The sequence below is a fragment of the Podarcis tiliguerta genome (genome assembly GCF_965153285.1).
Source record: "Podarcis tiliguerta genome assembly, chromosome: 5".
Lineage (NCBI taxonomy): Eukaryota > Metazoa > Chordata > Lepidosauria > Squamata > Lacertidae > Podarcis > Podarcis tiliguerta.
In genome coordinates, this window is record NC_139538.1 from 91135335 (window position 1) to 91162156 (window position 26822).

Below are 26822 nucleotides of genomic sequence, written 5' to 3' on the forward strand. Positions count from 1 at the left end.
GGTGTGTTACTCTAGTATATGGGTATTGCCAATGATACCCTACAACCAGGTTATACTTATGCTTTTGTAGATTCACAACACCAGCATACAATTTTGTTCAGTCAGCACAGAGGGATTTAGTAGCAATTTCATCCTCGGGAAAGAATAACTTAAAAACGCAATGTACAGTTAACCCCAATACTGTATCAGCTCCATCCACTAGGTATACTTATATAAATATAAAATATGGACAAACCATTTGCACACTTAGATGTAATCTTTGAAGTACAGTCTATTAAGCTGTTGGTTCCTATTTTAGACTCATGCAAACATAATAAACAACAAGCCTATGACTAAGCCTCATGGCTATGGAGAGCTGTCTGAAAATGTGGAGATAATAACTAGATTCAGAAACTAGGCTATGAGGAGAAAATGCACAGCCAAGGTGGCAGTATTCTTAAGACATCCTGGCTCGCTCTCTGTCCATCCTTGCAAGTCCTAATCCTGTTGTGCAAGCATTGCCCTCGCTTGTACGCAGGAGGAAAAGCTAACTTCTTTTTTGCCATGTACACGGCGAGAGTAAATGCACCTCTAAAACCTGTAAAAAGATTAGCATTGCTTGTTGTATGACAGTGGATTCGGCACTAGCGGAAACTGTGTGGGTAACACCTGAATTATATGAGTCATAGAACTGCAGAATTGGAAGGGGCCCAGAGGGTCATCCAGTCCAACCCCTTGCAATGCAGGAATCTGAAACGTGAATACATTTTGGCATGGATGGGGCAGCCTAAACATTAAAAAGAATTAAAGTTAATATACTACTTGATTCTTGGCTATAGAAATCTTCCTTAATGCTGTAGCTATGCCACAGCAAATAGCAAACAGCAAGTAGATGATGTTGAAAGAGTTAACCCCCCCCCCCCTCTTGCTGTGGAATACAAATCTGCAGACCCAACCTTTCTTACACGAAGGAAGTAGACATCCATACTTGCACAGCTTTCCTTGTCATCTACCTTGTTGCAAGTATTTGCAAAGGGAGAATCGGTTGTTTAAGATCTGAGCCTGAAAGCCATGGCTGCTACAAGAAGAAACAGGGCTGCTTTCCCAATGCCATGTTGTGGTCATTTTCTCATCGCTGAAGTGTTGCTAAGCTGTAATATTGTGTGGTATATACCAAGATTTGTGACAAACCTACCAGCTTTCTTTCACATTGCAACAGCAGTGCCATTTGAACCAGAAACTGAGCTGATCTGTCAAATACAGTATAGCCATATAAATTCAAACCAATTAAGTCATCTCTACTAGTAATATTTTTGCCAATAAAATTATTTTCTATTGAAGGGGGGGAGGGAAATCCCAGACTGCTTTATATGGTTAAAAAGCAGGTTCGCCCTAGAAATCCATTTTATATAAAACACTGTTTTTCTAACACTACGTTTAATTTTATGACAATATTATCAACTTGTGTTTCAGAGCAAGGTGCACAAGCAAAATGCAACAGGACGACGAAAAGCTTAAAATATGGTTGAAAAACATAAATATTAAAGGTTTTTGAGGTTCCTGCTTGGTAACCCTTTTTGAAAAGTATCTTACAACAAATAGCTAGGATTCCTCCACCATTTCATAATTTTCAATATACTATATTTCAGCTTAATACCAAGATGCAGGGAAACAGCTAATTTCTTTCTGCATAAACAAAAGACACTTCTTAATCATTTAAACTTCAGAGTCTTCAAGAGGAAAAATAACTAAGACGCCTTTCTCCCCTGCCATCCTCTTGCCCTTATACGGTTAAATGCAAATTGCATCTTCCAGTCATACTCCCAGTATCACACTGCATACATATAGCTTCTACGCCACCTACTGCAAGGCTGTTGCCGACAAGCTCATGCAATGCTTCCAGCACTCCCATTCTATCATTGTTCTAGAGCTGAATAACGGTGCCTTTTTGACGAAATCTCCATACAAAGCAAAAGGAGGACAAAGCAAGAAAGCCGTCTTAAAGAACGGAGCACAAAACGGGCGTGAAATGGAGAGCAACAGAAAATGCAACGACTCGGAAGGCACCGATCAAGGCAAGAATGGTAAAATGTCTCCAATTACTCTCAACGTTGGTGGATATCTGTACGTTACGCAAAAGCAAACACTAACCAAGTATCCAGACTCTTTTTTGGAAAGAGTTGTCAATGGAAAGGTTCTCTGTCCGTCTGATGCAGATGGCCATTATTTTATAGACAGGGATGGGCTGCTCTTTAGGCACGTTCTGAACTTCCTACGGAATGGAGAATTGCTTCTACCAGAGGGATTCAAAGAAAACCATCTTCTGGCACGAGAGGCAGATTTTTTCCAGCTTAAAGTGTTAGCTGATGCAGTGAAATTAAGGTGGGAAAAGGAGCAGCTCGCAGCCAGAGAGACTACCTTTCTGGAGATAACAGACAGCCACGACCGTTCGCAGGGCCTTCGGATTTTTTGCAATGCTCCTGATTTCATAACAAAAATAAAATCGCGCATTGTTTTGGTATCCAAAAGCAGGCTGGATGGCTTTCCAGAAGAGTTTTCAATCTCTTCCAACATTATCCAGTTCAAATACTTCATAAAGTCAGAAAATGGGACTCGTCTTGTTTTGAAGGAAGACAATACTTTCGTGTGCACCTTGGAAACTCTTAAGTTTGAAGCTATAATGATGGCACTGAAATGTGGATTTAGGTTGCTGACCAGCCTGGACTGTTCCAAAGGGTCAATCGTTCACAGTGATGCACTTCATTTTATCAAGTAATTACTTCTTCTCTCAATAGACAAAAGGCCGCAAGCATGCAGCCTGTAAATCTAATTAAACTTCAAGACATCGCAAAATGATTTATTCAACTCTGTACACCACAGAGCACTGCTGCTAATGAATAAATGTGCGCTAATGGTATGTAAACTGTAACATCCATCTATGAGTTCTTTGTGCCTAAAATTATTAATAAAAGAGATACTTACTAAACATGATTTAAAAAATCAGACTGAATGCTGAAGCAATTTACATCTCTGTCTCCTCTCTCCTGTCTCTTTACCACAGAATCTAGCTAAAATATTAGTATGTGCTTTTGTGGCTAATATGCAGTACATCTTATTTCACTCAAGAATGATAAAAGTGTTCTCTTTTCAACATACACAGTTTTCTAACTAAATACATCCTGGTTTTCAGATACCAATTAAGTTTCAGTTTTTACTTGCTGGTTTAAATGCAAGTCATACTGAATAATTACAGAAGATATATAAACATGCCCACTCCATTTCAAAAAGCTATACAGGAGATTTTATCTTGTACTTCGAAAATATGATTTATATAAAGGAACCCAGTTCTGTTGTTTGTTGTAAAGATTATATACTTTGCGATGTAAGTGATGAGTAAAATGCAATTACGCTGTTTCTATCTTGCTTACTAATTTCACATAGCTATTGAAGTAAAAAATATATTCAAACTTCATTTTCACAAAGCCCTGCTTTTTAGGATCCTGTATTGCAGGTCTTCCATATTATCAGCATGAAAACTTAAATCAACATATCAACACTGCAGGGGTTTGGTAGAAAACATGTTCTGGCTAGAGGAGGAAAGAAATGTAGGCTCTACAAATTTTAAATTCTGAACTATAACTAGAAGCGTTAGTTATGCCCATCTTGACTAAAACAATGAGCTGTACTTTAACTATATCATGACAAATCTTTGAACAAAATAAGATGATGATGACAATTATGTCTAGAGGTTTTTTGCACTTCTACGAGTGAGAAAATGACATAGAGAACCCGGTGATGTCACACAGAATTTTGATCTCCAGCAAGTTTAACACTAAGAGCCACTTAGTATTTGTAGAGGCCTTTTCAAAGCTCTACACATACATTAACTTGCTGCAATACTTCCAAATAATCAAAGTATACCATAGTATACAGAGTATAGAGTGTGAGAGTATGAGAAGAGTATGAGAAATAATGGTTTGTCTAAAAGCTAAGCAGCTAGTGTATGCAAGAGGAGAGGTTCATACTGGGGACTTTCCAATTTGTAGCTCAGTCTCTGATCAAAAGAGAGGTGCAACATACCTGATTGTCAATAATAAAGTTTTCATTTACCAACAAGGATAAAGAAATATCAGCTCTTATAACCTGCCAATGCTTCTGAAGCGTATGTCCCAAAATAAGGACACTACAACCACTTTTCATGTGTTTGGAATCACAAAATAGATATAGTGGGTGCTTTGCAGAACATCAAATGGATGTGGGTCCCAGGTTGGTATGCAGTGATTGGGACCCTGTTCCAGAGGAACAGCTGTCAGTCCGCAAAACAGGGCTCTGTCCTTACTTTACCAATCATCAGCTGCCAGCACAAATCACAAAAGGCTTCTTAAACCCCCAGAATATTTTTTTTAAAAAACACCACTTGTGATACAATGGAGAAAGAGGTGATTTGCTAAAGATCAGAAAGATGGGGAAGTCTGTACAAGTTTGTCTGTATATGTGCATTAGGTCTCTCTTGCCCCCCACCCCCTATTTTCTGGATTTAGTTTGACAGAGACGTTAGAGAAGTAGTTCCTAACTTGGGGGGCTTGCGGTTGCTGAAAAGCACTGGTTATTCTTGTGGGTGTGGCCTGTGCCTTCCTCGCTTTCCTTGGTTGGTGCTTGGTATGAGATGCACCTGGAAGAACCTGGGGGAAGGCACAGGAATGCAGTGGTTTCTAGCACTGCTTCCCCTCCTTGCTGCTTTGCCTGAAGAAGCGTGTTGCACTAGGCAGGGGTCTGCAACCTTTAAGACAAAAAGAGCCAATTGGACCGAAGGGGAAAAAACTGGGAGCCGCAAAACCATTGCGACATTTAAAACAGTGGGGAGTGTTGGGGCACACAATGCGCCTCCTCCCCTCGCTAGCATCCGCCCCGGAGCCGCGGCAAAGGTGTAAAAGAGCCACATGCGGCTCCGGAGCCGCGGGTTGCTGACCCCTGCACTAGGGGTTTCTGGCCTTTACACTGCCCTATACAGAGGGCTTTCTGGTAGGAGACCGAATGAAAGTCTTCAATTTGATTTTAGTGGTTATGGTATGGACCGTAAGTGGGGGGTTTGCCTCTTAACTACTGACTATATTCACGTTCATTAGTTTTGGCGATATTAGGGGGTTCCTTTTGTTGCTTTATTGGGATACATTCCAGGGGTAGGTAAAGGGACCCCTGACCGTTAGGTCCAGTCGCGGACGACTCTGGGGTTGCGGCGCTCATCTCACTCTATCGGCCGAGGGAGCCGGCGTTTGTCCGCAGACAGCTTCTGGGTCAAAATTCAGAGGCCTGGTGGACCTGATAAAGCCCACAGGCTGCGACCGAGCAACGGGAGCTCACCCTGTCGCAGGGATTTGAACCGCCGACCTTCTGATCAGCAAGCCCTAGGCTCAGTGGTTTAGACCACAGCACCACCCGCCTCCCCATTCCAGGGATAGGAGTTGCCTAATTCCTGGGGTGGGGGCTGGCTTGTTTGAAGGCTTAGTTCATTTGGGCTGTCTGCTGTTCTGAGTTGCATTTGCTGCTCATGCCAACTGGCTTATAAAAAAACCAAAAATGAATAAAATGTTAAGTATAAATAAAATAGAATCAAATTAACTGTGTCGTGTAGCTTTATTCACAGTGACAGGGATTCATTGAAGTGTACAATTGATAGCTCTGATTTGACACAAAGGAACATATTATATTAGTGGCAATGCAAGTTCTCCTTTTCATCCTTTCGGGGATTGTTTCAATTGAGTTCACTGGGGGGGGGGGGAATTAGTATTTAGTTTGGTATGATTGATTACTTGGGATTGCTGACCACTATACTGGATAAATGAATAAATTTATAATTATAAATAAAAATGGTATTTCATACCTTTTGAATAAAGTGGGTTAATCAGTGGGTACATTGGGGTCAAACAGATTTATATTTAAGATTAAATTTATATTTAATACCTTTTGTAATTAATCCTTGGATTGTTAGTTGCTGAGTATGATGGGGAAATAAATGCTTTTTTCCTGCTTTCTTTGATTTTGGCACATTTTATTATAAGTTTTTTGTCATTATGTATTTCCTCAATTAACAGAGCCTAAAATCACAACAATTAGAATGTGGGGGGGGGGGTCCACATTTCTTAAAAGGTGGTATTCATACTCATAAAGTTGGGAACCACCATATTAGAGGACTGAGAAAGGTTTGAGCATAGGAGAAAATTGTCAGGGATTGAGGAATGAAGCCTAGTAGAGGTGCAATACTGGCTTCCCACAAGCTATGCTTGTAAATTCAGGAGCCAGCATCAAGAAAGTTTACTCCCCCTCTACATATCCAGTGCAAATTCCTTCAGATGTTGTGCTACTCTTAACTATAGGATTCAATGTTATATTTTTTGCCACGGTTAAAGTCGAAAAAGGAAGGAAGGGGGACATGAAGGAAGGAAGGAAGGAAGGAAGGAAGGAAGGAAGGAAGACACGTTCCCAAGACTGATGCATATTTACAGTATTTTTTGCTCTATAAGACTCACTTTTCCCCTCCTAAAAAGTAAGGGGAAATGTGTGTGCGTCTTATGGAGCGAATGCAGGCTGCGCAGCTATCCCAGAAGCCAGAACAGCCAGAGGGATCGCTGCTTTCACTGTGCAGCGATCCCTCTTGTTGTTCTGGCTTTTGAGATTCAGAATATATATTTTTTCTTGTTTTCCTCCTCCAAAAACTAGGTGCGTCTTATGGTCTGGTGCGTCTTATGGAGCAAAAAATACGGTATATATTTTGCAGGTAGCCAGGGTGCTCTCAAGACAAGTATTTCTACTCCTAAATAACTGAAACTTCAGCTTTTCGTTTCCATCCATTAAAGCCCCAGGGCCATATGCAGCCCATTGCCTGTTCTAGTAAGAACAGAACAGTTTCTGGGATTATTGCCAGACAGCAGAACTGGATTCCAATGGGAACTATGATTCTCAAAAGATAGATGCAGGACTACATCAGATGGCACAGGAAAGTGTGATGCGTACATGGCTCTCTGACACACAAATCCCAAGGGCACAGCTTCATGTTTACTTACCTCTAAACGTGCTAGACCTTGGATTATGCCCACACTTTAAAGGATTAAAGGCTTCTTATAAATATTTTTACAACATTAGCTTGATCTTTCCTATTTGCTTCTAATCTGCTAATACTTTTGGTCATTACATTGTTCCAATAAGGTCCAAAAGAATTTCTAAAAAGTGAAGCAGAGGGTTCTTGGGATTCTTTCAGCAGCTCATAGCTGACCTTTCAATTAAGGAGCGGCACCAGCCCACATTTCATACAGACCTGGCCTTTTGGGATATCTCTTATGTCTGGGTTGGGCTAGAAACAGTGTGAGCCTGACAACTTCCATTGATAGCCACCAACCACTTTCATGAATATGATACCTAAATGGGATGAAGCCACATGAAGCTATTCTATTTGAGTTGCCCCAGGTTTTGCATTAAGAAAATACATACCAGATTGGTAGATAAAGCAAAGATTTCCTTTGATTTTTAAATCCAGTGCTTAAAGAATAGGATATCTGGCAGCCGGCAGCCTCATTAACTGCCCTAACAAATCAGAAATGGCTCTGCTTCCCATGCTGTCAAAAATACAACTCTGTAACCATAAAATATGGAGGAGGCTATTGCTCACAAAGTGTCACATCAAACATTTTATCCGAACAAGTTTGCACTAAACCATCAGTTACCATGACTGTGTGATTAGTTTTTTAAGTAGCTGCAGAGGATTAAGACAATGACTGAAGCTTGCTATTAAGTCATTAAATTAGAAGGCAAGCATTCTCAGAATTGAACTGATATACCTGAGGGTTAGCTTCTCATGCCATAGCATCATGGAAGAAGCTAGGATCATAGTAGGAGCTCTTTTGGCAACATGAGAAACTATGGGTTGTAACAATGGGAATGAGTCTTGGGCTCATGGTCTCCAGCTCTCCTCTCCTTTCCCAGTGTGAAAGTGAAGAGATCAAAAGCTTTCGCTTCCATTTTTTCCATTTCTTTTTCATTTAAATACAACAACATATACCGTATTTTTTGCTGTATAAGACACACTTTTTGCTTCCTAAAAAGGGAAAATGTGTGTGCGTCTTATGCAGAATGTGTGCGAATGCAAGCTGCTCGGCTAAGCCAGAACAGGGAGAGGGAGCGCTGTGCAACGCTCCTGCTTGCTGTTCTGGCTTCTGGCTTCGTCGTGCAAAGCCTCCGCAGGGCAGCGGGTGCCTTCATCCCGTCAGTCTGACGCGGCCCGTCAGTCCCTTCTCCCTCCTCGGGGAAAAGCCGCCAAGGAGGGAGAAGGGCAGCCCGTCACTGACAGGCTGTCCTTCTCCCACTTCGTAGAAAAGCCAGCAAGAGTCGCGCTCCCTTTAAAGAGCGTGCAGCTCTTGGCTGGCTTTTGCGGGAGGTGGGGGAAGGGACAGAGGGCACCTTAGCCGCGCGCAGCCTCTTCCGGGCAGGGGGAGCCTTCATCCTGCTGGCCGGGAGAGCTTCGGCGGCTATCCCAGAAGCCAGAACAGCAAGAGGCTATCCCAGAAGCCAGATCCCTCTTTCTGTTTTGGCTTCTGGGATTCAGAACATTTTTTCCCCTTGTTTTCCTCCTCAAAAAACTAGGTGTGTCTTATCGTCTGGTGCATCTTATAGAGCGAAAAATACGGTAACTACAGTAACCTGTCCAGTGCTACATTCTTATTCACTTTCTTATGAAGTACATAGTACACAAGCAATACATTTATTTATGCATTATCAACTCAAGTAGCCTCTCCGCAGAGATTCTTGTGTTGAGGGTGGAATCAAAGTATATTTCATCTCATTTAGAAAGGAAAAACAAGCCATGTTTCACCAAAAGTGTCCATCCTTGAATTGCTTTTAATTACCCTTCTGTGGCAAGTAAGGCATTGCAACAGAGCCACATTCCAAATATTTTTTAACCAGATTTCAATGGGGATTTCTACAGACTGTGTATTGGGTTATTGTTAATTGGGCTGCTGATAACAGATAAAATACATGGGAAACTAAAGATGAAGAGGTAAAAGCAGTAATAATTCACTGGGCAAAAGATGTGGGGTATAATATACAACTTGCAGATTGGGAAAGACTGTGGAAGGAGGACTTGAAATTTACAGCATGCTGTACTTTAAAAGAGAACTATATGTAAATGATGTATAGATGGTATTTGACTCCGGTAAGACTAGCAAAAATGTATAAAAATAATACTAACATATTCTGGAAGTGTAAAGAGAAAGAAGGCATGTTCTACCATATGTGGTAGACGTTCAAAAAGGTAAAGGCATTCTGGGAAATGACATATAATGAATTGAAAAAAAAATGTTTAAGATAACTTTTGTTAAAAAAAACCAGAAGCCTTTTAAATAGATATAATAGGAGAAGAATTACCAAAGGATATGAAAAGACTATTTATGTATATGATGACAGCTGCGAGAAGGCTTTATGCCCAGGCATGGAAGAGAAAACACCAACTAAAGAAGAGTGGATTATGAAGTGGATTATGAAGACTGGAATATGCTGAAATGGCAAAGATGACTGGAAGAGGACAACAAATTTAATACGGAATAGAAAAAATACATAGACTATATTAAAGAACACAGTAAACACTTACAAGATGTTAGCAGGATTTTTATAACACTTGTAATTTGCAAAAACCAAAAGATTTTTTTAAAAAAGGATTAAATTAAACTTAGATAACTGTAATCAAATGTGGTAAAGAAAAAAAAGGTACATTTTGAAAACCGGGGTGGGAGGGGGAGTTCAGAGAACCCCAAGTCTGTATTTTGTGTTATTTTGTTTAAATAGATGTTTGTAATGTTAAAAAATAAAATAAACATAAACATAACAGAAAAAATACTAAATATCTGCATTTAAGGTTATTGTTAAATTTGGGTCTAATGATAAGAAGGCAAGAGCTGAATTTGGTGGGAGGAGTTGTTGCATAATTTTGGAAATAACATAAAACACCTTTTCCCAAAAGGAGTATACCAACATGCAATAGCACCATGCATGACAATATGAACCTATCTCTCCACAGCCTTTCCAGTATAGGGGAGAGAACCTGGATCAGACGAGAATTCATGCGCTGTGGGATTTACTGTAATTTTCCGTGTATAAGACTATGTTTTTCCCCTTAAAAATAATGACAAAAATTAGGGGGCGTCTTATACACAGATACATCTCCCCCCCCCATTTTCCTGAATCTGACTCCCCAAAAATAGGGGGTGTCTTATACATGGGGGCGTCTTATAGACGGGAAAATATGGTAAATGGCTCCAAGTGTCTGTTAGGCCCCAGTAGGCAATTATGCTCTGCAATTGATTATCTTAGCGGCTTCTTAAAGAACAGGAAGAGCTGTGATCTATGAAGTCATTAGGGCAGCATTTAATGTCACCTCCAATTATAACTGAGCCTTCTTTGAAGGCATTCAGTATTTTGCAAAGTGTCCTTAAGAAAAGCATGTTGGCTGGAATTTGGTGCATATATGCAAGCCAGAATTACAAAAAGAAACCTGCCATTTATGTCTGCCAGATTTCCCCATCTGAAATGGCCATTGCTTAGTGAAGAGGGTAGCCCCACCCCTGGTTTTGAAGAGGCAGATGTGCACAGTTGCTCACTGAGCCATCAACCCTTAGGTAAAGGTGACTTGGAGGATTTGTGTTGATGAGATTCCTGCAACACAATTGTATCCGGGTAATCTCACTGTATGGCAGCCTCAGTTCAAGTTCTTTTAACTGCTGAGTCCAAGTCTTTGTCATTGAAATGAGATAATTTTTATGGAGGACTGGGTAGTGGCCATGCCTGTGCTGGGAGATCAGCAAACTGTTTTGTGACTGTGACTGCATGGAGCAGCCTTCCAAGCTTGCAAACTTGGGTCTTCCTGGAGGCTTTTGTTAAACACTAGACTAAGATAATTGGTAAGGGACACGGGTGGCGCTGTGGTCTAAACCACTGAGCTTCTTGGGTTTGCCGATCAGAAGGTTGGCGGTTCAAATCCCCACAGTGGGGTGAGCTCCTGTTGCTCGGTCCCAGCTCCTGCCAACCTAGCAGTTCAAAAGCACGACATGCAAGTAGATAAATAGGTACCGCTCCGGCGGTAAGGTAAACGGCGTTTCCGTGCACTGCTCTGGTTCGCCAGAAGCGGCTTAGTCATGTTGGCCACATGACCTGGAAGCTGTACGCTGGCTCCCTCGGCCAATAAAGCGAGATGAGCGCCGCAACCCCAGAGCACACCAAAAGTGCACATCAAAAGCACACCAAAAGTGCAGGTAGATAAATAGGTACTGCTCCAGGGGGAAGGTAAACAGAGTTTCCGTGTGCTGCTCTGGTTTCGCCAGAAGCGGCTTAGTCATGCTGGCCACATGACCCGGAAAAACTGTCTGTGGAGCAGACAAACGCCAGCTCCCTCGTCCTGTAAAGCGAGATGAGAGCTGCAATCCCAGAGTCGTCTGCGACTGGACTGAATTGTCAGGGGTCCTTTACCTTTATGGTAAGTATAATAAAATAAAACGGAACCAACCTTGCCAAACAGGCAACCTTTAACTGCCTTGGGAGCAGGAAGCCACACATCTATGGAATAATACCAGCAAGAAAATAACCCCCACCCTAAATTATATGGCTGCAATGAAGAGAGTTTGAGGTATACACAACTGGATGTGTTTGCAGAAGGTCTCTATTAGAGTTTTGATATTCATAAATCCTTGGACTCAGATTTATGGAATTCTCTGTCTTTTGCACCAGATCATGCAAGTCTGTCCATCCCCATACAATTGTGATTATTTGTTATATTTCACAAAACCTGAAGTGGTTTTTTGAAACGAAGACAATCATAACTTGCTTGTTGCAAGCATTTGCAAACTGCAATGATATTAAGTAGCCAAAGGAAACCAGAAATACATCCAAACGTTTTAAAAGTTTCAATGTAACCACCTGGATAAACCCTAGATTTTGAACAATTCAAGGAATTTGTAGCAATGAATCAGTTAGTGTTGTTTTTTATTATCTCCGTAAACAAGTTATTGCAGCCAACACTTACCACTGTTGCTGATTTCAGGTTTTTCATCTGTCTGACTTTCTGCAAATGACAATAAAACAAGATTTAGGACTTTACAGTTCAATATTAAGAGTGTTCCTATTTGTAACTCAACCTTATGGAATGCTATAAACTCCCTGTAGTCCAATCCTGAACAACATAAGGCTTTTCAGTCAATCATGATCTACTGTTTGAAGCTCTTTCACGCCTCCTTCTAGAACCATCTGTCCCACTCAAGCTATAAAATTGGGGTTTAGAGCAGAAGAATCAGCACCCAGCCTGGATTATGAGGTGTGTAGTGGAGGTGGCACCACTTTCCCCCATTTTAACGCTAACAGCCCCATGATTAAGAGTGAAATTACATGCGAATTTAGCATCACACAGAGTTAGGCTCTAAGAGATAACTTGCCAAAGTCCAACCATGCCAGAAAACTGATTCTCAAATGTAAAATTTTGTGTAGTAGTAGTATTTATACCCCGCCCAACTGGTTGGGTTTCCCCAGTGACTCTGGGTGGGTCCCAACAGAACATTAAAAACAAAATAAAACTTCAAACATTAAAAACTTCCCTAAACAGGGATGCCTTCAGATGTCTTCTAAATGTCATATGGTCGCTCTTCTCATTGACATCTGATGGGAGGGCGTTCCACAGGGTGGGTGCCACTACCAAGAAGGCCCTCTGCCTGGTTCCCTGTAACCTCACTTCTTGCAGTGAGGGAATCGGCAAAAGGACCTGGGTGCTGGACCTCAGTGTCCAGGCTGAGGTATACAGGGCGCTTGAACGATGGGGGTGAAGACGCTCCTTCAGGTAAAGGCTGAGGCCGTTTAGGGCTTTAAAGGACAGCACCATCACTTTGAATTGTGCTCGGAAACATACTGGGAGCCATCGTAGGTCTTTCAGGACCAGTGTTATATGGTCTTTGTGGCCACTCCCAGTCACCAGTCTGGTTGCCGCATTCTGGATTAGTTGTACAGTGGTACCTCGCGTTACATACGCTTCAGGTTACATACACTTCAGGTTACACACTCTGCTAACCCAGAAATAGTGCTTCAGGTTAAGAACTTTGCTTCAGGATGAGAACAGAAATCGTGCTCCGGCGGAGCGGCGGCAGGAGGAGGCCCCATTAGCTAAAGTGGTGCTTCAGGTTAAGAACAGTTTCAGGTTAAGAACGGACCTCCGGAACGAATTAAGTACTTAACCCGAGGTACCACTGTATTTTCTGGGTCACCTTCAAAGGTAGCCCCACGTAGAGCACATTGCAGCAGTCCAAGAGGGAAATAACCAGAGCATGCACCACTCTGGCAAGACAGTCTGCGGGCAGGTAGGGTCTCAGCCTGCGTACCAGATGGAGCTGGTAGACAACTGCCCTGGACACAGAATTGAGCTGCGCCTCCACGTGAGTCCAAATTGACTCCCAGGCTGCGAACCTGGTCTTTCAGGGGCACAGTTACCCCATTCAGGGCCAGGGAGTCCCCCACACCTGCTCGCCCCCTGGCAACATCTGATATGATCACCAACTGGGACTGGCAGGGCAACTGTTTGCATGTTTAGTCGGAAGCAAATCACACTGAATTCACGGGTTTGCAATCTTAATCGGGGGCCAGAACTCACTCCTAACATGCAGGAATGGCCTCAGAGAATGTCCAAAGTGCATTTTTCTCCTTCAACACAAAGTGTTCAGTCTATCCCAAACCCCCGAGTTTCAATCTTCTGTATAAATAAAAAGTAGCAAATAAATCCTCCTTTTTTCAGTGTGAATTATGGGGGGCAGGGGAAGGGACATACTTGGTTTTTTATGTTATCAGACTAAAAGTGAAAGGTATACAGAGCAGATGGCACAGCTCCCAGTCTTGAACTATGATGGGTCCCTTCTAAAAGTTAGTTAAGAAAAGCCAGGGTGAATTAATATTTTGTTACCCTACCATCCTTGAAGAAAGGCCACTTAATATATTTTCCATTTCCGGAATATTTTAGATTCTTGAAGAAAAAAGCATGCATTTTAACTCTGTTTAGACACCAATACCACTTCATTTGCATCTTGCCTTATTGCGGGAACATATTGCTATAAATTTCACTCGTTACCTAAAACTTCCAGTACCAACTCTCCAGACAGCAGCACAAAATCATGTCCCTTGCTTCTGCTTCTTTGTTCTTAAATTCTATAGTATTTTATTTTATTTTTAATCCCTGTTAAGTCAGAAAACTTCAGTTGCCGGCTAGCCTATAAATTGCAAGGAAACCAAGCACACATAAACAAAATAGATTAATTTGCACAGAAGGAAAATGATGCAGGCATGGCTTAAGTATTCAAGGGTTGTGGCTCTGCTATTGTTGTGCATATAAATTCATATATATTCTCAAAATGTCTTCCTGGTTACTAATAAAGCAGGAATCACATCCAATTTGGAAATGAAATAAGAACTCATGGAGCTGCCTTTGACCATCTGAAGGGAGGGCGTTCCACAGGGCGGGCGCCACTACCGAGAAGGCCCTCTGTCTGGTTCCCTGTAACCTCACTTCTCGCAATGAGGGAACTGCCAGAAGGCCTTCGGTGCTGGACCTCAGTGTCCGGGCTGAACGATGCGGGTGGAGACGCTCCTTCAGGTATACGTTTAGGGCTTTAAAGGTCAGCCCCAACGCTTTGAATTGTGCTCGGAAACGTAGTGGGAGCCAATGCAGATCTCTCAGGACTGGTGTTATGTGGTCCCGGCGGCCACTCCCAGTCACCAGTCTAGCTGCCGCATTCTGGATTAATTGCAGTTTCCGGGTCACCTTCAAAGGTAGCCCCACGCAGCGCGCACTGCAGTAGTCCAAGCGGGAGATAACTAGTACCACTGTATTCCCTACTCTGATGGGCAGAGACTTTCCAAGGTCTCAGGCAGAGGCATTTTCTACCCGCGCTACCCAAGACCAGGTAACTTGAGAACCAAAGATTTGTGGGTTGGGCTTCCAGGAGGACAGTGGATCTGAAAGGGGAGGGGAAGAATGTGCCATTTCTGGACCCAAAGTGGGTTCATACCAGATACAAGTCAAAGCAATATTCTATTACAGTAAAAAATGTTATAATCAAATGAACATACTATTTCAATAATCAATGCCAATTCCTAATACGGTGGCACCTCTGGATACGAACGGGATTCGTTCCGGAGCCCCGTTCGCACCCAGAACAGAACGCAACCCGCATCTGCGCATGTTGCGATTCACCGCTTCTGCGCATGAAGTCATTTTGAGCGTCTGCACATGCACGAGCAGCGAAACCCAAAAGTAACATGCTCCGTTACTTCCGGGTCGCCACAGAGCACAACCCGAAAACACTCAACCTGAAGCAACTTCAACCCGAGGTATGGCTGCAATTCAACATACACCATTATAATGGCAGCATAAAGAGAAACTCAAGCGTTCATTTATCAAAAGCCAGTAATAGAATTCAGCAACATAAATGCAAATAAATGAGAATGCCATTATAACAAGTACAACAAATTCCCATTGGGGTAATTGTGTTACTCTGCCGCAGCAAAAAACAGCAACAGGTTTGGTGGCCTCTTGAACATTATTTATAATGAATTCATTATGATACGCTTTCATGGACTTAATATTATTAAGAACTATTACATGTATATTCCAGATTACATCCAAGGAACTCAGTGTAGCATTCATGGTTCTCCTCTCCATTTTATCCTCACAAACGACTGTGCAGTAGCTTAGGCAGAGAGAGAGTAAGCACAAGGTCACCAAACAGGCTTCATGGCTGAGTAGGGACTTGAACCCTGGTCTTCAAGGTCCTAGTCCAACACTCTAACCGCTACAAGACACTGGCAAAAGCAGTAAAAGTTACTGCTTATGCCATTATGTGGGTTTAGAGGGAGAGAGATATAGAGCTATATTTTTCTTCTAACGCTAGCATGAGATTACTTCTTATCCACAGATTCTTAAACACAATACACATTGCTTTGTGAAAGCATCTCTCCCATGGAACAGACAACTGATCCTGGATGGCTGGTCCATAGAAAGCAGATGAGTTTGGAACAGGTGTGCTAAATTTGGAAGTCGTAAAACACTACTTTAATTGAAAGTTCTGAGAACTGAACCTGAAATCTTTAAATGCAAAATATGTGATCTACCAAGCTGTCACTTTACTCATATCTGAAAACTGCACCATTGTGTCTGCTTTTTTTTTTACTCTACAGCAGCATTTTACTGCTGTTAGGCTGATAAAAATGCCAGTCTTAATTTAAAATAGTGTGTCATTGTTCTCCAGGTTACACAGTAAGTGTATATTTGGGAAAAGAAACACCTAATTTGCTCATGGTGGCCTATTAATATTGAAATATATGCAAGAGACGTAGAACTGGGACAGCAATAAAGACAAAACAATGGGTAGCACAAATTGCACTGTTGCATGGCAACCAGTTATGTACATATGGCGATGTTTACAGAACAAAATGTAGTTTATATTTCATGCACAAACAACAACAAAAAATAGCTCAGCAAAGTCAAATAACTAGGGCTCACATTTACCAGTCAACTAAGCAGCACCCCCCTTTTAAAGAGACATTCCAGCCCTGAGAACAATAGACAACAGTCAAACTTAAAATCAACCATATAAATAAATCAAATCAAAGTCTGTAGAGGCAGGCAAGGATCAGAATAATAAGGCCAAAGCATCTGGTCCCTATTAACAATCTAGCTGTCATTCTCCAGGACCATTGTAGTTTACAGGCCATTTTCAAAATGTAGCCCCATATATACTGCATATTACCTTGAATCAAATGCATGGAATTGATAGCCAAATGGCACCACACATGGGAGGTGGTACTAGGCACCAAAGGCTTCGAAGAAACAGAAACATTTTATTCCCTCTCATAACTTATGTGACCCAACATCAGGGTTCAATTCTTCCACCCACTGTCCATACTAGACCTAACCTCTTCCCATCCAAGGCTACTGATCATGAATGAGTATGCCGATAACCCATTTGCTACATTCCAAGCCAATGATTTCAGAGAAAGGTCCAACCAATTCCTCCATTGCCTCCCACATTTTGCTTCCCAAAAAGAGGAAGAAGCAACGAGGGGATCATCTGTCTTGGACCTGGTCCTCACCAATAGGGAAGAATTGATCAACAAAGTGGAAGTACTGGGAAATTTGGGGGGAAGTGATCATGTCCTTCTGGGATGTAGAGGCAAGGGAAAGCTGAGTGGAGTCAGATATGTACTCTGGACTTTAGGAAGCCCAATTTCAAAAAGCTTAAGGCGCTTCTTCTTCTTTTTTAATGGAGAAAGACTATTTCTCCTGCTCTGGAGGGTAGGATTCGAACCAATGGCTTCAGGTTACAAGAAGAGAGATTCCGAGTGCTGCTGTCTGCCTTAGAGTTAGTCAGAGTCTGCAAGAGTTTTAGTCTTAGTGATAAATTTATGTAATACATTAGTAACATAAGTAATACCTGCCTGCCTTGTACATATGCACTTAATCTAACAAGTGCAAGGACACAGTAAGTAAGAGTTAGTGTTATTTAAACATTAAAATAGTGTCTTGCATACAAAGGAAAAAGGAATAAACAAAAAGGTTAAGCACCCCAATCTCTAGCTTTCACACAAGCTCTGTTAAAGGGAATTAATAAATGTTAGTTTATTTAGCAATTACAGTTAAGTTTCACAAGTGTGAAACAGAAAAGACAACATGTACTTTCTCAGAAAAGGATTATACTGTTAGATGAAATACAACACAGAACATAAAAATATGTAACCCACTTATGATCCCTTTCAACTCCACAGTTCTATGATCTGGTGGGCCACCATGAGAACAGGATAATGGGTTAGATAGACCATTTGCCTAATTCAGCTGGCTCTTCTTATGTTCTTATGACATTTTAATACAAAAGAATCTGCCTACAAAAATGTTCAGAGTTTAAAATTCTGGCAATTGCCATCCTTTTGTTCCATACTAATTGTTTATGCTACACTACAAGAATCAAAACAGGAAAAGCCCAAACCAAAGGAACCATCTCAAAAAAATCTGGATGTAGACGTTCAATTTAGCAAACACCTCTCCTTTTGCAAAATTTTAGTTAACTATCCATTTTCCTCCAACTTACCCAGTGAACTCTCTGTAAACACGGTTAACATCTGTCCTCCAACACTTTGAAGGAGAAAAGGGTGTTCCCTGGGGGCACTGATGGAAGTTGGCTTCCCACCAATATCATCAATGTTGGCAAGATCTTCATTCAAAGTGAAAGATACCTGAAAACCAAACATTGCAATAAATATTTCTTATGGAAAAGGAACTGTCGACTGCTTTGGAGAATTAATTCATTGTTCAATGTTGTTGGCATCAGTCTGTCTCGAGAGACAAAGGAAGAGTGTGTCATCAGGGGTAAAGTGCTGCTTCCTGCATTGTTTTTGCTGCATTACCAGCACCGATGTAACCTCTCCAGGGCACAAGCCTGTATATATGGAAGTCCTGGGCTGCCCAGGCAACAACAACAATAATTTATTATTTATAATAAATAATAATAATAATAATTTTTATTTATACCCCGCCCTCCCCAGCCAAGGCCGGGCTCAGGGCGGCTAACAAGCGATAATAAAAACAAGTTGAATGAATACAACTTAAAAACAAGATTAAAATACAACAGTAAAATATTTAAACATTAAAATATTAAAATGCAGCCTCATCGCAGGAGGAGAAAGGAAAAGAAAGAGGGGGAGGGAATCAAATTGGCTCCAAGCCAAAGGCCAGGTGGAACAACTTTATCTTACAGGCCCTGTGGAAAGAAATCAGATCCCGCAGGGCCCTGGTCTCATGAGGCAGAGCGTTCCACCAAGCCGGAGCCAGTGTTGAAAAGGCCCTGGCTCTGGTTGAAGCTAATCTAACTTCCTTAGGGCCCGGGACCACTAGGGTGTTGTTATTTATGGACCTTGAGGCTCTCCATGGGGCATACCGGGAGAAACCCACCTATCTGGCTGGGTTTCCCCAGCTCCCCCTCAGTCTTGCTGATATACTACTTTGTTTTCCTTTGGACTACATTTGGCTGCAGGAGTTGCCAGAAGGAAAAGTACAAGATGCCTAGGAACTCCACTCTGGATTTGTGTAGGGTTTACAGTGAGACATGAGCATCCAAGATGCTATGTAATGGGTGAATACTCACAAGGACAGCAACATTCTAAGAAAGAATCTTGCGAGGACATATACCCTGTGCCTGAGAGAGCTGTGTAAGCTAGTACAGTTATGTCGGTTAATAACCATCTTTAATAACAGTCTTTTTGTGCTGTTAGAGCAGCTGAGCAGGGGGTCTGTTCTGTTCTGCTGCTGTCTGCCTTAGAGTTAGTCAGAGTCTGCAAGAGTTTTAGTCTTAGTGATCAATTTATGTAATACATTAGTAACATAAGTAATACCTGCCTGCCTTGTACATATGCACTTAATCTAACAAGTGCAAGGACACAGTAAGTAAGAGTTAGCGTTATTTAAACATTAAAATAGTGTCTTGCATACAAAGGAAAAAGGAATAAACAAAAAGGTTAAGCACCCCAATCTCTAGCTTTCACACAAGCTCTGTTAAAGGGAATTAATAAATGTTAGTTTATTTAGCAATTATAGTTAAGTTTCACAAGTGCGAAACAGAAAAGACAACATGTACTTTCTCGGAAAAGGATTATACTGTTAGATGAAATACAACACAGAACATAAAAATACGTAACCCACTTATTCCAATATACTTCAATACAAAATATACTTTCATAATATTTGTATTTTATCTACTTACTTCTGTTCTTCCTTGATTCCTATGAAAAAAGCAAAAGGATACAGTATTTTAATTATTTCTTATAACTACTGGAGTACAAGGAATAAAAACAAATTCCTCCTGAGGAATCTAAATGCTATATAACTGGGGAATCATTGTGGTATTTTCAGGGCTCTCCCCTCCCTCTGCTGCCTAGGTTTCAACTGCAACAAAGAGAAACCAACCAGTTCTGTGATACCAGCAGCACTGGAGCCAGCGAGTCCCGAATTGAGACAGCCAGAATTCACATGCTCTGAGCTTGTACCCAGCTCAGGAACTGAAAGCCCTCCACATCAGGGCATCAGCAGAGCCAATAAGCCTGGAGGGAAATGACAAAAGGCCTCTTAAGGATGCAATAGGTAGGACAAATGCACACATGTATTTCAATGCTTAGGGACGTGGGTGGCGCTGTGGGTTAAAGCCTCAGCGCCTAGGGCTTGCTGATCAAGAGGTTGGCGGTTCGAATCCCCGCGGCGGGGTGCGCTCCCGTTGTTTGGTCCCAGCGCCTGCCAACCTAGCAGTTCAAAAGCACTCTCGGGTGCAAGTAGATAAATAGGGACCGCTCACTAGCGGGAAGGTAAACGGCGTTTCCGTGTGCGGCTCTGGCTCGCCAGAGCAGCGATGTCACGCCGGCCACGTGACCCGGAATTGTCTTCGGACAGCGCTGGCCCTCGGCCTCTTTGAGTGAGATGGGCGCACAACCCTAGAGTCTGTCAAGACTGGCCCGTACAGGCAGGGGTACCTTTACCTTTATTTCAATGCTATAGATCAGGGATGTCCAACCAGTAGATTGTGATCTACTGGTAGATCCCCGGCTGATCGTGGTAGATCGCGGGATCCTTATCATGTACAAAAAGTTACGGGGGGAAAGCTAAAAAACTCTGTGCAATCCAGCCACCATCCTCTTCTCTCCAATGACGATGGGTAATCACTGCCAGTTTTTTAATACTGGGAGTAGATCACTGTCTCTTGGGAGTTGGATGTGCCTGCAATAGATGGTTTGAGCTCCAGTTCCATGTGCAGAACACAGTTTCACCACAGAACTGGGTTTTTTTGGCTTTCCTATTCACTTTGCATCGCCTTGCTCCCTCCCACTAAATCTGCTCCTGATGACTGGGGCACTCTCACATGCGGTGAGAGAAGTTGCAGCAAGAAGAGGACTCAATCTGAAGTAGAAATACATTTCAGTTCACACAGAACCCATTTGGATCCAAGGGAATGAGATTAGGAGACTAGCTAGGCTTTGGTAACTGAGATGGACTTGCAACTAGACTATTGTCAGAATCTAAATCAGCACCATGATGGTTACAAAAAAAGGGGGGGGGATGACCCAAAGACTTACACGCTGAAAAGAATGCAATCGGTGTGTCCCACTCAGAACCGTATAGAACAACCCTGTCCAATTTGGGTCACTGTGTTCGAAGTAAGATGGATTCAAACCAGGAAGGATTCAGAGTGTTCAAAACGGGTAAAATGTGTGGAAATGTAAGGCATGTGACATCAGAGCAAAGAACCAGGAACATTCAGCTTCAAGGAAAGATGAGAGCCAGAGTGGTAGCACTTAGATTGCTGGACTAAGACCGGGGAGCCAAGGTTCAAATCTCCTGGTAGCCATGAAGCTCACTCTCACTCACTCACCCTCAGTCTAACCTACCTCGTAGGGTCCTTGTGAGGATAAAATGGGGAGGAGAACTATGAATGCCATCCTAAGCTCCTTTGAGGAACAATGGGATATGTCAGGGAACTGCCATCGGAGCTGGAGGTGGAGAGAAGGCTCCAGAGGGATGCCAGAGAGGGTCCCAGTAGGGAGAGAGGCAGCCCATCCGCTGGGGAAGGAAATCAGCGTAACACCAGTGGAGAAGGGGGGCAGATGGGGGAATCGGAGAGGTGGCTCCAGGACTCCTCGCCGGAGACCAGCGGAGAGGGCACGAGTACTCCGCTGCCCACACCCTCTTTGCGCAGAAGACTTCCGCGCAGGGAGACTAGGAGGAGACTGGGCGTCAAACAGCTTTTATGCTGGAAGAGGTTCAAGAAACGCCCACTGACGGATTCTGCCAGCGACTGAGGCAGCCACGAAACTTGAGGCTGTCCAGACAGAAAGGGTTCAACCAGGTAACCTAGCCAGGAGTGGCGGCAACTTACGCACGAGCAACCCCTAGAACCATTACAGGATATAAATAAAAAAATAATTTGAGGATATGTCAATGTCTTACTTTCTGTTTGTTTGGGAAGTTGCACATTCATATTTATTGAAGGAAGCAAGCCACGTTATTAGTTTAGGGAACTGTTCTGTTATATGAAGTTGGGGGGGGGAGCCTATTATAAATCTGTGGGCCCAGTGATCTCTCGAAGCAAGATCAAATATTCCCTCTCAATACTGCCATCCATTTGTACATCTGAAGTATACAATTTCTCCAAAAGGACCATATCCAGAGCCAAATGGAAAGGCAGAAATATAAAAACCGGCACCTGGCTTATATGGGCAGGATTCTAGGCCTCACAGGGCATATTAAAATGCCTCATCTCAAAGGCTGTATTTAGAGCCAGACTGTGTTATTGCCTGAGTATCACACACAATCATAATCATGATTCAGGAGCAAGAGCAACTATACTATCAGATGTGTCTCAAATAAGAAAAAAACTGTAAGCCAAAAAGGTTCCACAGTAGTTCCTTCTCCACCCTACCCCATCTACCACCCAAGCAAAAGAAAATCTGGATGCAAAATATAAGCACTCTTACTTGGCAATTCTTAGCTTCCCAACTTCACCTCTTCCTGAAGCTTTAGTCCACTGTTGTGATAAGTATTTTGGAACCTATAACAAAAGGCAACAAAATAAAATAAAATCCAGTGAGTACAGAAAAGAAACATGTACTTTAATTTTCTCTCTCTTCCCCCACTCTTTAAATCCTGAGACAGGAAGAACTACTTATTTCAGGATGTAGAAGAAAGCAACACTAAATCAAAATATATTATAGCTTGCTTTCTTAAGCAGTAAAGAACAAAGAGAACATCAGCATTACAATAGAATCATATTCATGAATTTCAAACAATATAATTACAAATCAAACAAAGCACTGATCACAATTTGTAGCACTATTGTTTTAAAATGAATTACAAGAGGGAGAACAGGATATGCATCACCTTTACTTTTTATTAACATTATAATGATTGGCACACAAGTAGTAAGAGAGTTTTCAAACATACCGTATTTTTTGCTCTATAAGACTCACTTTTTCCCTCCTAAAAAGTAAGGGGAAATGTGTGTGCGTCTTATGGAGTGAATGCAGGCTGCACAGCTATCCCAGCAAGAGGGATCGCTGATTTCGCTGCGCAGCGATCCCTCTTGTTGTTCTGGCTTCTGAGATTCAGAATATTTTTTTCTTGTTGTCCTCCTCCAAAAACAAGGTGCATCTTATGGTCTGGTGCATCTTATAGAGCGAAAAATACAGTAATACATTTGTCTACAGACTACTAACACTGCAGAAATTAATAAAGGTTTTTTTTAAATTAAATAAATACCATCTTTGTATCTTTTCCCTGAAATTGATATAATTCATTATTTTTCCATGATAATGCTATAGCATATTCCCACTACACTACCAAATTTGTTTAGAAACATGGGCTAAGTTCTGTTTTGCCAAGCTTGTTCTTTTCTCTCTTCCCAACCATCACCCTAATTTACAAACCCAGTAAAAAAAAAGAAGAAGAATGTTTAGGTCCAAAGACTGATGATGGGAGAGCCATGAAGAAAAAGGAAAGTGCAAGTGGAGAGAGAAAGACTGCCAGAGGAGGCTCTTCGAAAATTCAGCTAGGTTTGTTTTGTTGTTGTTGTTTTTCTTTGATGGGAATATAGAAAGTTGGAAATTAAGTTTTTAAAAGGAGCAAACAGAGCAGATTAGCACCCAAGTACCGTAATTTTCGCTCCATAACACACAGTTTTTTCCTCCTAGAAAGTAAGGAGAAAGGTCTGTGCGTGTTATGGAGCAAATGCCTATGGATGGCAGGGGAATCTGCTGCAGTTGTGAACAGTCCGTGGCTCACTTTGAAACAGCAAAGCGGGTGTAAGCGGCTCCTGTCAGTGAGCCCAGCTGGGGAGGAGGGAGAGAAGCAGAGCGGGGTTGGCTGCTTTAAAACAACCCCGTGCTCTCTGTCTGCAGTTTTTTGCTGTCCGATTTTGGATTAGCCACTGTAGGGGCTGTGTGTGTGTGTGCTTGAGCTATCTTTCTCCTCCTCCTGCTTCCCGTTCACTCTCCCAGCGCCCCTGCGACTTTAGGATTGATACTCTGTGTGTGTGTGTGTGAGAGAGAGAGAGAGAGAGAGAGATCGTTCTCCTTCTCTTGCTTCCCATTCACTCTCCCAGCGCCCCTGCGCTCTCCTGCGACTTTAGGATTGATACTGTGTGTGGGGGGGAAGCATTCTGCTTCTCTCGCTTCCCACTACAGCGCCCCTGCGCTCTCCTGCGACTTTAGGATTGATACTCTGTGTGTGTGTGTGAGGCATCGTTCTCCTTCTCTTGCTTCCCGTTCACTCCCCCAGCGCCCCTGCGACTTCCAGCGCCCCTGCGACTTTAGGGCGACTTTAGCATGGATCCACATGGATCCTCAGGATTTTTGCATGGGGCTACCCCAAACTCACCGTCAGATCACGTGTCTGTGGCCACAGCATGAACCACAAAAATCATACATCCACTGTTTCGTTTAGAATATTTTTTTCTTGTTTTCCTCCTCTAAAAACGACGTGCGTGTTATGGTCTGGTGCGTGTTATAGAGCGAAAAATACGGTAATCAAAGCCCATAGCCAAGATTCTTCATAATCCAAAAAAGAAAGCAGAAGCACATGGGGAGAGTTGCTCTGGCCAGGTATGCTCCCTCCTATATTCATTCATTTACACACACACACACACACACACACACACACTTTCCCCCTCCCCTTTAAATTCTCTCTCCCAGGGGCTTCCTAACAGAGCAGAAAAGCCTCATTGGTCATGCTCTCATTTCATTTCTCCCCACCACCACCACCTATTCCCATTTTTTTGTCCTCAGAAGAGGCTGAAAAGCCTTCTGCCATGCATGTGTGGGCACACTTTCTCCTACCCATCCAGGCTTCTCCTTCCCCCAACACAAAAAAGCAGACCCTCAAAAAGCAGTTCTATCAGGTGCTGCGGTGACGGATAAGGAGGGCAGGAAAACCAGTGGCAAGGAGGCTACAATAGCTCCCTTCCCCACTAATTCAAGCGCCACACTTCAGTAAAAGAGAAAACGAACAGAACCTGGCTCCCATTGCTGAAATGAGGCAGGGAGGTGAGTTCAGGCTCCCTTCTCCTTGCATAGGAATTAACAAAATCATACCCCCACCTTCTTCATTTAGCAAAGCAAAATGTCAGTAACAGCATCCATGGTCAGAAAGCCTGCCACAGTCAGAAACACAAAGTGTTTCACGGCCAGAAAACACACCAGTCTTAAAAAGCACTGCCAGATCTACCTATGTGTAGTCCACCACTGTTGCTCAGTCCGTGTATTGTCCCCACTACAATCTTTTTTGCCAGGGCCAGAATTTACTTATATTATTAAATTTACTAGCTGAAAGTGCCCAGCCTTACCAGGGAATGCTAAGATACCAAATAAAAGAGAGATTTTTAAACAGATAGTGCAATTTGTTAGTTTTAAGGCTGTCCATGTGCACATCAACCCACGGCCATAGTGACCTGGGGAACACCTGACCCAGATACAGGCTCAAATCAATTTGGGAGTGTGGCTTATGTAGGGATTTATAAAACCTATCTAGTCAGGAAAAGGGCCGGGCAAGCAGGCGCTGCCTCTCCTTTCCTCTTTGTCTGACTACACTGCAGAGAGCAGGAGGCTTCAATTCTGCTGGTGCTGCTTTGTCAATGCATTCTTTGCAGGAAACAGGCTGGTGAAACACTCCTGCAGCCAGGACTGCACCCTTGGAGTGCGATTTCTACAAGCTGCTGCATATGGTTGTCTGCTGTGCCAGGCCTGCTTGGCCTCCCCATTCTGCCATTCCTTCCACCCAGATATTAAAAGCTTCCCAATACAGTGGTGCCCCGCAAGACGAATGCCTCGCAAGACGGAAAACCCGCTAGACGAAAGGGTTTTCCGTTTTGGAGGTGCTTCGCAGGACGAATTTCTCTATGGGCTTGCTTCGCAAGACGAAAATGTCTTGCGATTCCTGGGGGGGGGGGTTTCGCTCCCCACCCCCTTTTTCTAAGGAACTAAGCTGCTAATAGCCTTTTAGCAGCTAATCCGCTAATCCCTTAAGCCTTTAATAGCCGCTAAACCGCTAATAGCGCTAATCCGCTAATGGGCTTGCTTCGCAAGACGAAAAAACTGCTAGACGAAGAGACTCGCGGAACGGATTCTTTTCGTCTTGCAAGGCACCACTGTACTAGGCTGCCTTCAGATGTCTACAGAAGGTTGTATAATTGTTATCTCTTTGACATCTGATGGGAGGGTGTACCACAGAGCGGGCACCGCTACCAAGGACCTCTGCCTGGTTCCCTGCAACTTCACCTATCACAGTGAGGGCCCTCAGAACTGGGCCTCAGTGTCCAGGCTGAACAATGCGGGTGGAGACACTCCTTCAGATATACAGGTCCAAAGTCATTTGTGCTTGGAAGCATACTGGGAGTCAATGTAGATCTTTCAGGACCAGTGTTATATGGTCTCGGTGGCCACTCGTAGTCACCAATCTGGCAGTAGTCACATTCTGGATTAGTTGTAGCTTCCAAGTCACCTTCAAAGGTAGCCCCACGCAGAGCACATTGCAGTAGTCCAAGCAGGAGATAACCAGAACATGCACCACTCTGGCAAGACAGTGTGCAGGCAGGTAGGGTCTCAGCTGGCATACCATATGGAGCTAGTAAATAACCACTCTGGACACAGAATTAACTTCTGCCTCCATGAACAGCTGTGAGTCCAAAATGACCCCAAGGCTGCACATCTTGTCCTTCAGAGGCACAGTTACCCATTCAAAACCCAGG

The 26822-nt window shown here is 42.8% G+C and overlaps 2 protein-coding genes and 1 long non-coding RNA gene across 3 annotated transcripts in view; 2 read left to right on the forward strand and 1 right to left on the reverse strand.

Moving 5' to 3' along the window:
- GTF2F2 (general transcription factor IIF subunit 2) overlaps nucleotides 1-26822 on the reverse strand; it is a 66286-nt gene that overhangs the window by 35856 nt on the left and 3608 nt on the right. Inside the window, exons 2-5 of the mRNA XM_083440988.1 lie at nucleotides 22561-22634; nucleotides 19803-19821; nucleotides 18135-18279; nucleotides 12044-12082 (exon numbers count right to left, since the gene is read on the reverse strand). Of these exons, the coding sequence (XP_083297114.1) occupies nucleotides 12044-12082; nucleotides 18135-18279; nucleotides 19803-19821; nucleotides 22561-22634 (277 nt within the window). The remainder of the gene's footprint in view (nucleotides 1-12043; nucleotides 12083-18134; nucleotides 18280-19802; nucleotides 19822-22560; nucleotides 22635-26822) is intronic.
- KCTD4 (potassium channel tetramerization domain containing 4) lies at nucleotides 1584-2982 on the forward strand. Its single transcript, XM_083440931.1, has one exon. It carries the CDS (start codon nucleotides 1775-1777, stop codon nucleotides 2753-2755), a length of 981 nt encoding a protein of 326 aa, XP_083297057.1. The 5' UTR covers nucleotides 1584-1774; the 3' UTR covers nucleotides 2756-2982.
- LOC310677783 lies at nucleotides 4959-6010 on the forward strand. The gene is made up of 2 exons (XR_014511444.1): nucleotides 4959-5163; nucleotides 5439-6010. It is a non-coding gene; the product is annotated as an uncharacterized lncRNA (long non-coding RNA).